Below are 11946 nucleotides of genomic sequence, written 5' to 3' on the forward strand. Positions count from 1 at the left end.
TGAAAAACATCACACCACAGTGACATATGTGCAACCATAAGTTTCAAAATATACGATAGTCACTGTGAAATGGGAGGAAACTGTTCAATAAAAAGAAGAAACTAAGGGGAAAAGAGAAAGGATAGAAGGGAAAAGAAAAAAATGCAAGTTAGTTATACCATTAGTGTCACTTAGTTCACTGAATAGGAAAGGTTGTGCTAATATTGATTGAAGAAATTTTATGCCCATATTTTGTACCTGAGTGACTAAAGATAATGATGTGTAATTTATCAACAATTGTTACTTTTCCGTTATTTTGTTGTGAAAATTTGTTTTACCTTTTCTTCTTAATATTAACAAATAAAGTAAAAAAAAAAAGTATTGTACTACTTTTAATTTGAGCAGTGGACACTCAAATAACAGAGGGCTAAAGAGGCAAAAGAGACTCTATGGAAAAAGCTTTAATGATCTGCTCAAGCCGGCTACAACCTTCCCTGAAATTAAAGCCTAATCCCAACCAGTGTTCTACCTCTGTCCTGGGAAGGCTGACAAGAGTGAAAAAGACACAGAAAAAAAAGCTTAAAGCAAGCAAGATTGCTTCAAGGTTTAAGGAAAGAAATGAAACAGGGGGCTGGAGATTTAGCTTAGCAGCATAAGCGCCTGCCTTGCAAGCAGGCAGTCCTGAGTTCGATCCCCGGTACCGATAAAAAGGAAAAAGACAAAAAAAAAAAAAAAAGAAAAAAGAAAAAGAAACATAAAAATCCAAGGCAAAGCAGCAAGTGCTGATGTAGAAACCAGAGTAAGTGATCCAGAATATCTAGCTAAAATTACCAATGAAGGTGACTAGCACACTTTCTTAGTTATTTTTCTGATTGCTGGGACAAAATATCCAACATCCACAAGTGAAACAAGGAAAAGCTTATTTCAGTTAACAGTTTACAGAGGTTTCAATCCACAGTCAGCTGTCTCCAAGGCAGGGAGACAGCGTGGCAGAAGAGAAACTGTGTGGGGTGACAGACGAAGCAGCAGGCGCAGCGAGCATTCCTTTGAATTCCATGCAGGCTGCAAACCAGTTGATTGGTGTTACCTACACCCAGGGTGGGGCTTCCCTCTTCAGTAAATCCAGTCAGCGACACCCAGAACAATGTAATCCAACTAGGGGACTAATCCAGACTTCACATACCAATAATCACAGTGTCACATACTCTACATCCAACCACCTACAAAAATCCCCACCCTATGAGTACATGAGGCTTCAGGGAGACAGCAAGATACAAGCCATAACACCAAACAACAATTTCATTGTAGACTCCCAGCCAAAAACAACAACAAAAAAAACTTTATATTGGAAGAAGATTCTATTTAAGATGTTCACAGTTACATAAAAGAAGTATATGCTTAGCTTCAAAAGACAGGATGACTTTCTGGTTAGGGGCTATGCAGCTGGTGGCTTTAAATTGAAGCTAATGCTCCTTTACAACCCTAAAAATCCTAGGTCCCTTAAGAATTAACATGTTCCCAACAGTTTGAATAACCAGTGGTATATGCATAACTGTACTATTTGGCAGCTTTTTATTAATCTTATTAGTAAAAAAAAAAAAAAAAAACAAGAGTGATTAGACCAGTTTTGCCACCAGTGACAGTCATACAAGTACCACTGGTGGTCCAAACCACCCAACAGCAATACCTATGAATTACAGCCCTGTGGGGGACACGTTAAACTAGAGCTACTCTGCCTGTGTTTTCTAAATAGAACAACAAGACACTGATGACAGCACATCACTTTGCAACCTGGTTTACTAAGTATTTTAAGCCTCCTGTGAGACCTCGTGATCAAAAGAAAAAGATTCCCCTCAAAACTTTACTTCTCGTTGACAATGCAGCTGTTCACCCAAATGTTTTGAAAGAGGTACAGAGAGATTAATGCTGTTTTCTTACCTCTCATGCATTCTGTGTGAATCCATGAGAAGTGCACTATGTCTGACAAGATAAAAATGCTTAGCCTGATTTTAATGTCATACAATGTATCCATATATTGAAACATGACATGGTACCCATCCATTTGTACAATTTTTATGTCTTGGTGTATTGGTTAAAAAGTGAATTTTTGGAAAAATTTAAGAATGTATACTATTAGGATACAGCTGTGATAATGATTATGCTATAGATCTGGGCAAAGTACACTGAAAACCTTCTGGGAAAGATTTTCCAGATACCATGAAGAACAACTGTGACTCATGGAAAGAAATCAAAATATCAATGACATCAGGAGTTAGGAAGAACTTGACTCTAACCTTCATGGACGATTTAAAAGGGATTCGAGATTTCATTGGAGAAGTAACTCCAGACATGGCAGAAATGGTACAAGTGGAAATTGAAGAGAAGCCCAAAGAAGTGAACTTGTGCAATCACATGATTAAAAAAAATTTAATGGATAAGGAATTAGTTCTTGTGGTTGCAGAAAGTAATCTTTTAGGATGAAATCTACTGATGAAGATGCTATGAGTATTTCTGAACAACAGAAAAGGATCTAGAATATTACATAAACTTAGCTGTAGCAGTAGCAGGTACCAGGTAGCAGCAGAGTTGGAAAGTATTAACTCAAATTTTGAAAGATATTCTGCACATAAATTCTATCAAAACATCATGCTCCAGAGACATTTTTCTCAAAACGAGAGTCAATCATTGGGACAAACTTCATTGTTGTCTTATTTGAAGATACTGCCTCACCCACCCAACCTTCAACACCTTTATTATCAACACTGAGATCAGACTCTTCACTAGCAAAAATATTATAACTCACCTAAAGCTCAAATGATTATTAGAAATTTGTGTAACAAAAAGTATTTTTTATTAAAGTGTATATTTTTAAGATACAAAGATACTGCAAATGGCAGCATAAACATAACTTTTATGTCTTGGGAAACAAAAAAATTCCCGTGACTTAATTGCAGTATTCACTTTATTCTGGTGCTTGGATTAACTTGCGGTATGTCTGATATTTGCCCAAGTTTAGCTGGAGAGGAATGAAAAGTGATAGCAATAAAAGCTATCAGAGAGCTTTATAGAGACAGACCTTTTAGAGCTTTCCTTGAAAGTCACTGTAGGAACTTTTAACTTTGGGTCGAACAAAATGAAGAGTCATTAACAAATCTTAAGCAAATCAGTAACATTTACATAAACTTAGCTGGTAGCAGATAGCAGCAGAGTTGGAGCATATTAACTCCAATTTTTAAAGACATTCTGCACATAAATGTAAAATTGATCCAATGAGTATTAACTGTTCTTTTCCAGGAGCAAACAGAATTAGTAGTATAATTATCTTAGCCATGTCATGTATATACAAACAAATTTATATCTTTTTCCTTTTCCCTTCCTTTTCTCCTATCAGATTTTCTTTGAGAAAAAAAATAACAATAACAATAAAACAGTTTCAAAACAGGCCAGTAGGAGAGTAACAATAATATGTTGTTATCTTCGAGGTAATTACTCAGGGAACACACTGAGGATCTACAGTCCCACCACTGTCATTATGCCCTGCTAGGCATCTTGATGGTTCTCTGGAAGAAAGAACTGGGGAAACAGGAATGGGGAAGAAAGAACTGGGGAAACAGGAATGGGGAAGAAAGAACTGGGGAAACAGGAATGGGGAAGAAAGAACTGTATTCCTGATCCACACTGGTACAATTAACCTATCTTCCTGTTTTAACTTCAGGAATACCTCGTTACCTACTAGTGACTTCCTAATCTATTTCTAGGCCTTTAGTTTCCTCCAGAGCTACAGTAAGCAAACTTTTTCTATACAGGGCAGGATAATAAATAGTTTAAATTTTAAAAGTCATGAAAATTCTGTTTTGACTATTCCTCTATGCTGTTGTAGAACAAAAGCAATCATAGACCACATGTAAAAGAAAAGGATGGATACGTCCCAATCCTCTACAAATAGTAAAATGTGAGGTTTTGGGTTTTGATTGCTATTCTGGTTATGGGAGGGGGGGGTGTCAGGAATCTAACTCAGGACCTCACACCTGCCAGGCACCATTGAGGTAAATCCCCTGCCCCAAAATGTGAGCTTTCTGTAATATTCACATGCTACAAATCTTAGTATTCTTATGTTTTAACTACTGAAAAATGCAAAATCCAGTTGAACTTTGTTCCCTCGGCTGCCCTGCACTGTGCCAACCACTGCTCTGGGGTTTACACAGCCCATGCCCACATTTTCAACCCTGGAAAACAATCCTATTACTGTGTTTCTCACGAGCTCCTGTTTTCCTATTGTTTTATGGTAGCTGTATTAATCAACATTAACATAAGAGAAAATCCAAATTTCAGAACTGTACTTGAAATAAGTCATATCAAGTGAATATGTCCTTTAGCATACATCTTCTAAGGCTACTAAATATCCTACGTCCTATAAATTAAAATTTTCCCACCTCTGAGTTGAACCCAGGCCCTTCACACTGAGCCACATACTCGGTCCCTTTGTTTGTTTGCTTGCTTGCTTGCTTGGTTTTGGGAGATTTTTGCGGGGGGGGGGGGGTAGGGTTTTTTTTTCTTTTTTTGGTATCAGGAAACAAAGTCAGCAACTTCGCACTTGCCAAGCAGGCGCTTGTGCTGCTGAGCTAAATCCCTAGCCCCTTTTCTGTTGAAACAAGGTCTCCTTAAATTGCCCAGGCTCTGCCTGAACTTAGGATCCTCCTGTCTCAGCCTCCCAGAGTGCTATTATAGGTATGTGCCACCACGCCCATCTATAAATTTTAATTGTGAAACTCTAACAGAATTCCTAGTGATTAATCAAAGATAAAAGCAATCTGAAGTAGTTTATCACAAGGTCTTCCTACATTACAATGCACAGACAGAAAGGGAAGGGAAGTGAAGATTACCAATAGTTAATATAAATTTAATAACACAGATTCCATCCAACGAAGAGGTTTGGGTATCAGCACACAGGGAAAGCTCAATGCCGTACTGATGTGTTTGCCTTTGTCATTTTCAGTGGACCCTTCTGGAAAATTTGGTAAGTTTGGAACATTTCTTCCCCTTACCTATTCTTGTGATTAGGACTTTTGAGTTTTTGTTACCAAATTTTCTTGAGTTACAAGTTCTACCTCAAGATGGCCATTATTTTTATGTGGTTTCCTCATATTTAGTTTTGATTTCCCCTTACCTGTTTTCCTTTAGTACACAGCCTTATATCTGATTCTATTACCAAAGACCACTCCCATGCATTCCCACAGCAGGTTCCCAACCAAGCAATCACAGCAGAGCTAAACTCTTTTACTGAAAAAGTAACTTTTACTGAAAAATAAAACCCTCCAGGATTGTCAAAGAATACATCCCAAAATAAGATGGTACCCACAAAATATATTCCTCTAACTAAGAAATGGCAAGAGTGGTGACTTGTGTCAGAACAAAAAAAGGTAGGAAATACAATAGTTTGAATTTTGGTAAAATCATTATTTTTACATTATTAAAATCATTATATTAACTAACTAGGACAAAATAACGCTCTCTATAAAATGGGATGATGAACTTGGGCTAGCAGCACTCCTAAAAGTGATTCTACATCCCCAGGAGTTTCTGACTTCACCTCGAAAGAGTATCACTGGAAGCCAGGCATGGTGGTGTACTGCTGTAATCCCAGCACTTGGGAGGCTGAGGCAGGAGGATCACTGCAAGTTCGAGGCCAGCCTGGGGTACAAAGTGAACTCAAGCCCAGCCTGAACTGCATAGCGAGACCCTGGCTCAACAAAGACAAAGAAAAAGAGGATCACTGGAATATGGATTCTCTTTGGGTTAGAAAATCTCCAGAGATCTTTCTTTTGTGTTTTGTTTTTAGCACTATGGCCTATAGGTGAGCTCCTCAGCTATTCTCACCTTTAACATTTTTACCTCATCATTATTTTCTGGTATGGCTATTTCTACTCCAAAATAGAGCCTTGTGTTTCTAAGGTCATTTTAAATGTTCCTATTACCCCAAGTCCTCTAAGATGTTAAACATCTATCTCAGAAAATACTGCCCTATGGAGATAAAGTTCATATAAAAGGAAGCCATAATATCTCACAGGTTCTGAACAGGAATCTCCTCACTGACTCCCATCAAGATACAGTGAAAGACTGGCTTCTGAACTCCTTTGGTTCTTCACTGAAAATTTAGAATTCTTCTCTAGTTATAGGTAAAGGACTTCTTAATCACATTAATAGGAAAAAATAGTTAATACCAAAATCTCATCGACTTTCTCTCACTGTCTAAATAAATTTACCCTTGAGCGGGAGTCAGGATTGGGCACCTGCTGAAAACTCAGTGTCAGAGCACAAGTGTAAGGTCTGAGTTCAGTCCTGAGTATCACAAAAATACATAAATAAGACGAAGCAGAAAGTAAGACACATCTCATGAGACATATTTCAAGAATCCCAAACATCCCAAACACTGGCAAAACAGAGCCAATTTCCCAAAATAAATATTTAGCATTTAGTCGCGTTAAAATTTCATTCTTCTTTCTAGAAAGAGGCTGGGTTGAAGCGAGGAGAGGGCAGGAAGATGAGGCTGAAAGGGGCTAACACTTCCTTGTAACTCACAGTACAAATCACAGTGCACGTTCACCACAATCACTCTGTGCCTCTATCCCCCAAATGCTCTCCCCACACGATATTCTTTCCTGTTTTCCCTGTGAAAAGAAAAGGCATTGTCTGTGGTCAGCTTTACACATCAACTGCACTCTGAAGACTCCTGCATGATGACATGGTTCTGTGAAGCATCACAAGCCAAGCCATCCCCCCAGGAGATGAATTAGTGTTTAGTAAATATATTTTTTAAATTGCCCAAAAAGTCAATTCAATTTTTATTTCCTCCAGGACTAAGCGTGGAACCCAGATTCTTCACAGTGAGCTACATCTCCAGCTCTATCTTTATATTTTATTTTGAAACAAGATTTTGCTGAGCCACTAGACTTAAAATTGCCAGCCACCTACCTCAGTCTCACAGGGTGCTGGGAGAATGATGTTCACCCCAAACCTTGCTTCAGGTCATTCTTTGGAAATATTTTCTTATAAAATATAAATTTCTTATTGATACCATATGTGTAAGATTCAATTTAAAATTCAAAAAATATTTAACACAAACTAGACCATAAAATAATCTGTCATTCTCTCAAGTCCCTTCTCACCTCCACATTCAGCTAAATATATGACCCTTAAAATGTAACCAGTGGTTTAAAAACTGTAATGGTTCATTATTTTCATGCTTAACACATTTGTTTTGGAGTCTAGAACTGTGTACTCCTTGCTCACCACTGAATTGAGAACCTAAGAATAGTTTCCTAATAAAGATCATGTTGAATTTTCAATATTAATTATTAATTTAGAATTATTAATTTGATAGCTATTTCCTTATATCTTTCATCATCAGCAAAAACCAATCCAATTTAAAATTGTAATCACTAACCTTAATCGGCCTGAATAAATTACAATGATCCCCAAAGTCTTGATTAAAGTTTTTAATACATTAAAATTTTGTTGTATGGGCTGCTGCTTGCAATAAATGCATTTTGTATCATAAAGGTTTTCATTATAAGTCTAGGATGATCATGAAGTCCAAGGGAAAGAGAAGATGTATGTACTATCTTAAAACCTAGAAGAAAACACTAGCTTAGAATGTGGTGGAGTAATGATTATAGCTGGCTTCTGCGAAGCTAAGTTGAAATAAAACTGAACTTCATTTTAGGCGACAGCTAGGTTCCTGAAAAATAAATCCTAGGAAATCTAATTTTTGTTACTTTTCAAGATAGAAAGACAACAGATATTAAAATAATCAAGGGTAAATAGATACCAGAGGTAATAACATCTTTCTCAGTGCAATGAGAAATATAGTAAATTTTTAAATTTTATGAAGTACAATAAAACTTGTTTCAGATGGCACAAGCCTGTGATCCCAGCACTCAGGAGGCTGAGGCAGGAGAATCAATGAGAGTGTGAAGCCAGCCTGTACTACACTGTGAGTTCAAGATTAGCCTGAACTACACAGTGAGACCCTGTCTCAAAAAAAAAATTTATTAAACCTCAGATATTTAATTCTGATTAACAAAATCTATACAAGTTAGAAGGCAGATTAGGTTTTAAAAAGTGGGTCATGCAGCATTATACACAGCAGTAAATAATTACAACCTGAGACAGGGTAAGACTACAAGTATATATTAACAAAATTCAGTTTGTGTGAGAAGTACATTCAATGGAATTCTTAAAGCTAGAAGCATTCAGAAAAACATACTCTTCTATCCAACCTCCTACACACACCACAACCCTAACCAAAACAAAACAACTGAAAGCGGTATCAGAGATTGAAATATTCTAGACTATCTTACTTAATTCATCAGTATTTGGAATATACTGTCACTAACTTTCCCTAGAAAAATTGGAAATTAATTTATCTTCAGTAGCATCTTACTTCCCTTAATAACATCACAGGAAGAAATTCATAAAAGAGTTCAGAGAACATTACTCCAAGTTACCTAAAGTTACATCTATTTTGATGTTAAAAGCTTAAAGAAACAGAAAACACTAAACTATAAAAGCATTAAACTATAAAATCATTTTTGATTTATAATTTCTTACCTAACACAGGTGTGTCTTGTTTTACATGATAAAACTCTAAAGTTATGTGAATGTTGATTTTTCAAACATCTAACCTTATAAATGTATCAAAAATTTTTCAATATTTAAAAAGTCCAAAAATTAATTTTTAAGCAATAAATCTGCCTATACTATAACTAATTACTCCTCTAAATTATTTGTTGGGAACTAAAAATGCCTTGTCTTTATTGGAGCAGGAAGTTTTGGCACACATTATCTTACTTGGTAATAATCTTAGCCAATGTTTATTGACATAGGTATTTACTAAGATCCACACACTTCACTAAGTGTTTTACTTAAATAATATTATTTAATCATAACATCCTTGCAAGATAGCTACTACTACTGTACTAATTGTACAGACAACAAAGTGAAATCACCCACTGATTAGGGATGAAGCCAGGATTTTAATGTCTGTCTTCAAAGGCTGTTTCTTTGTCTAGACTCCCTGAAAAGTTCTAGAAAGTGACCATTCCAGACTAAATACAAAGAAAGTGAGACTCTCCAAATTCATTTACCCAAATAAACCAGGCTAATAAGGGTAGTAAAACCAGGGAGGTTTTTTCAGCTCTTAAATTCAGTATTCTTTCTACTATATAAAACACAGAGTTTTTTCAAAGCAAGATATCGGTCTGCTGCCCAGAAAATAATCCATACAATTCTCCTTGGGAGCTTAGATATTTCTTACATAATTCAGAAAACCAAATTTGAAAGAGGAAAAAAAAGCTAACAAAAAAAACCTAATAAAAGCTCACATAAAGAGCACATAAAAACTTGATAGATGGCAGAACTGATTTATGTGCACATTTTAAAAGGGACCTGAAAATATGGCAAAGTAAGCTAGTAGGTATTACACACAGCAGGTGATGGTTAACACTGAGCTCTAAAGCCTTTATTCTCAGTTCTACCATCCACTAATTATATGATCTATTTACATTCATTCAAGCTTTCATGTCTCAGTTTCTTCATCCGTAAAACTGGAATAATAACAATACCTACCCTATATGGTTGTAAAGACTAAGCGATTTCATATGTAAAATGCTCATAAAAGTGAGGGCTTGCTATAGGGTACTTCATAATTATCAGCTCATACTATTATCCTTTTGCAAGTTGAAATATAAATATCTGAGTTCCCTTTTTCTCTCTTAAGAGATAATTAGTACTTAAGCCCTATAATTTTTCCTTTAAATTTTTTAAGGATACATCCTGAATTAGTCCCTAAGCATTATTTAGTAGTTGTAATCTACTACTAAACAAATGCCAATTCATTTATATTACATTTTACCTTTTCTCTCTCTAGTCTTCAAATCTATTCAAGTCTAGAATCATCAATAATTCTATAATATTATGTGATTTTTGAGGATAATCTTAAATTGCTTTTATATTTCTATTTTTGAGGATAATCTTAAATTTAGTTTCCCAATTTTAAGACAAAAAAAAAAAAAAAAGAAAACCAACAGGAAAAATAGGGATAAAGTAAAAATACTTGCTATCTGACTTATGCACTTTCGTTGTGTTCAGTCATATATCCAGGTTACGTGGGTGAAGAGCTTACCAAAAAAGCTCAACTTCCAAAACATGGAAAAACGACAGAAAGCAGAGAAGCGCTGAAGAAGGAAGTATTTAAACCGTCTGATGAATCTGTAGCAATACACAGTAAAGAGTCAAAAAGACAAGCAAAACTCACTGAATCAGAGAAAGACAAGACCAGAAAGAGTGATGCTGAAATAGCAAAACCAGAAGCAAAAACACAGGAAATCCAGGTAAAGAAAAGTCAGGAAAGAGTACCACTAGGCAAGCAACCCCAAATAAAAGGTGAAACACAAGTACCAGAAAAACCTAAAGCCCAAGGAACTAAAAGTGATCTAACAGTACCCAAGAAACAGGGATCTCAGATTAAAAAAAGTGAACAGGTTCCCAAAAAACAGGGATCTCCGATAAAAAAAAGTGAACAGGAAGTACCAAAAGCCCAGGAATCTCAAGTAAAGAGTGAGCCAGCAGTAGCAAAAGAACCCAAGGCCCAAGAAAAGGAAACTGAGGGAGAAACAGAGGCTCAAGAAAAGCAAACTGCAGAAGAACCAAAAGAAGAGAAAGTCCAAGGAAAGAAAAGTAAAGAAGCGATACCAAAAGAAATAGCCCCACAAAAGAAAGGTGAGGCCGGAACACCAAAAGAAAAGAAGGCCCAAGAAAAGGCAGATAAAGGAGGACCTGCGGATCAAGGAAAGGAGGACAAAGAAGAGACAGATGCAAAAACACCTCAAGGTAAAAAAGAAAAAGATGCCAAACCCAAGAAAGAAGACGAAGGGAAAGACAAAGAAAAGAAAGAACCAGCCGACAAGGGGAAGAAAGCTCCAGCAAAAGGCAAAGGCAAGTAAAAGGAGGAAGTACAACAAAAGGTGGAAGCCTAGAGGAAACAAAAGCCCATAAACAGCTGATCAGTAGGGCCCTGTCCTCCCGAGCGGGCCATGTCCCTGCCACTGCTTAATTACAAAATCAATCTAAATGAGCAAATTTGCAGTTTCAGCTCTTTAGGCCTCTCAGCCATAAACTTCACCTTTTAAATATCTGCTTTATTAGCCCCTGTATAAATTTATATTATTCAGTCAAGAAAAAATGGGTATTTCATGAAATAAAGCACTTGTATTAAATTATTATGTCTTTTTACAAGTATTCTATCTCTAGCTTAACCAACCAATACATCAATAATGCTTCAGGATGGGCTTAGTGATTACAAGATACTACCAATAAGGTATATACAGAAAATTCAAGTCAGAATCCTTGAAATCGGGTAATCTGAACCAATGTGTAGTGACATACACAGGCATGGTCATTTTAAAGTATCAACTGTAAAAACTGCCAGTGAAGTAGTTTAGACAGACAATAGAGTAAGAGTTCAGAAACATCCTGGGATGAGAAACAAAAGGATAGCTTCACAGGGAAGGGAATGGTGGTATGCAACATGTCAGAAGATAGGTAGGATGTTGACTCGTTCAGAGAAACAGGAGTAGAAGGCACAGAGGTGACAGGTTGGCAATGCCTGCTTCACGGCAGAGGCAGTTTTGCTGCGCAAGTCCTATAGGGAGGCATCTAAGCTTTAATTCTGAAAAGGACAATATGAAAGAACTTAAAAAACAGCCCTAAAGTTATATTGTACTAATTAGAAAGCTAAAAGCTTTCTGGCGTACTTGAGAAGGACAGTAAATTCGCATTACAAACAATGTTAATCTTGTGGTTGTGCAAAGTACATTGCAGAAAAGAAACACCACAAATCCAGCTAAGAGGTATGGGGAGTGACAGGCAATAAAAAGAAATGAGATATTTTTTCAAAACAAGAATCAC

At 36.4% G+C, this 11946-nt stretch overlaps 1 protein-coding gene across 1 annotated transcript; it reads left to right on the plus strand.

Annotated features, from left to right (window-relative positions):
• Positions 1–2196: 2196 nt before the first annotated feature.
• On the plus strand, positions 2197–11193 carry LOC134473784 (testis-expressed basic protein 1-like). Its single transcript, XM_063239302.1, has 3 exons — positions 2197–2443; positions 4976–4996; positions 10129–11193. The coding sequence occupies exons 1-3, from the start codon at positions 2197–2199 to the stop codon at positions 10980–10982; spliced, it is 1122 nt and encodes a 373-aa protein (XP_063095372.1). The 3' UTR covers positions 10983–11193.
• The last annotated feature ends 753 nt before the right edge of the window (positions 11194–11946 follow it).

The sequence above is a fragment of the Cavia porcellus genome, unplaced genomic scaffold (genome assembly GCF_034190915.1).
Source record: "Cavia porcellus strain 051 isolate PalLab524CR breed Dunkin Hartley unplaced genomic scaffold, mCavPor4.1 scaffold_28, whole genome shotgun sequence".
NCBI classification, from domain to species: Eukaryota; Metazoa; Chordata; class Mammalia; order Rodentia; family Caviidae; genus Cavia; species Cavia porcellus.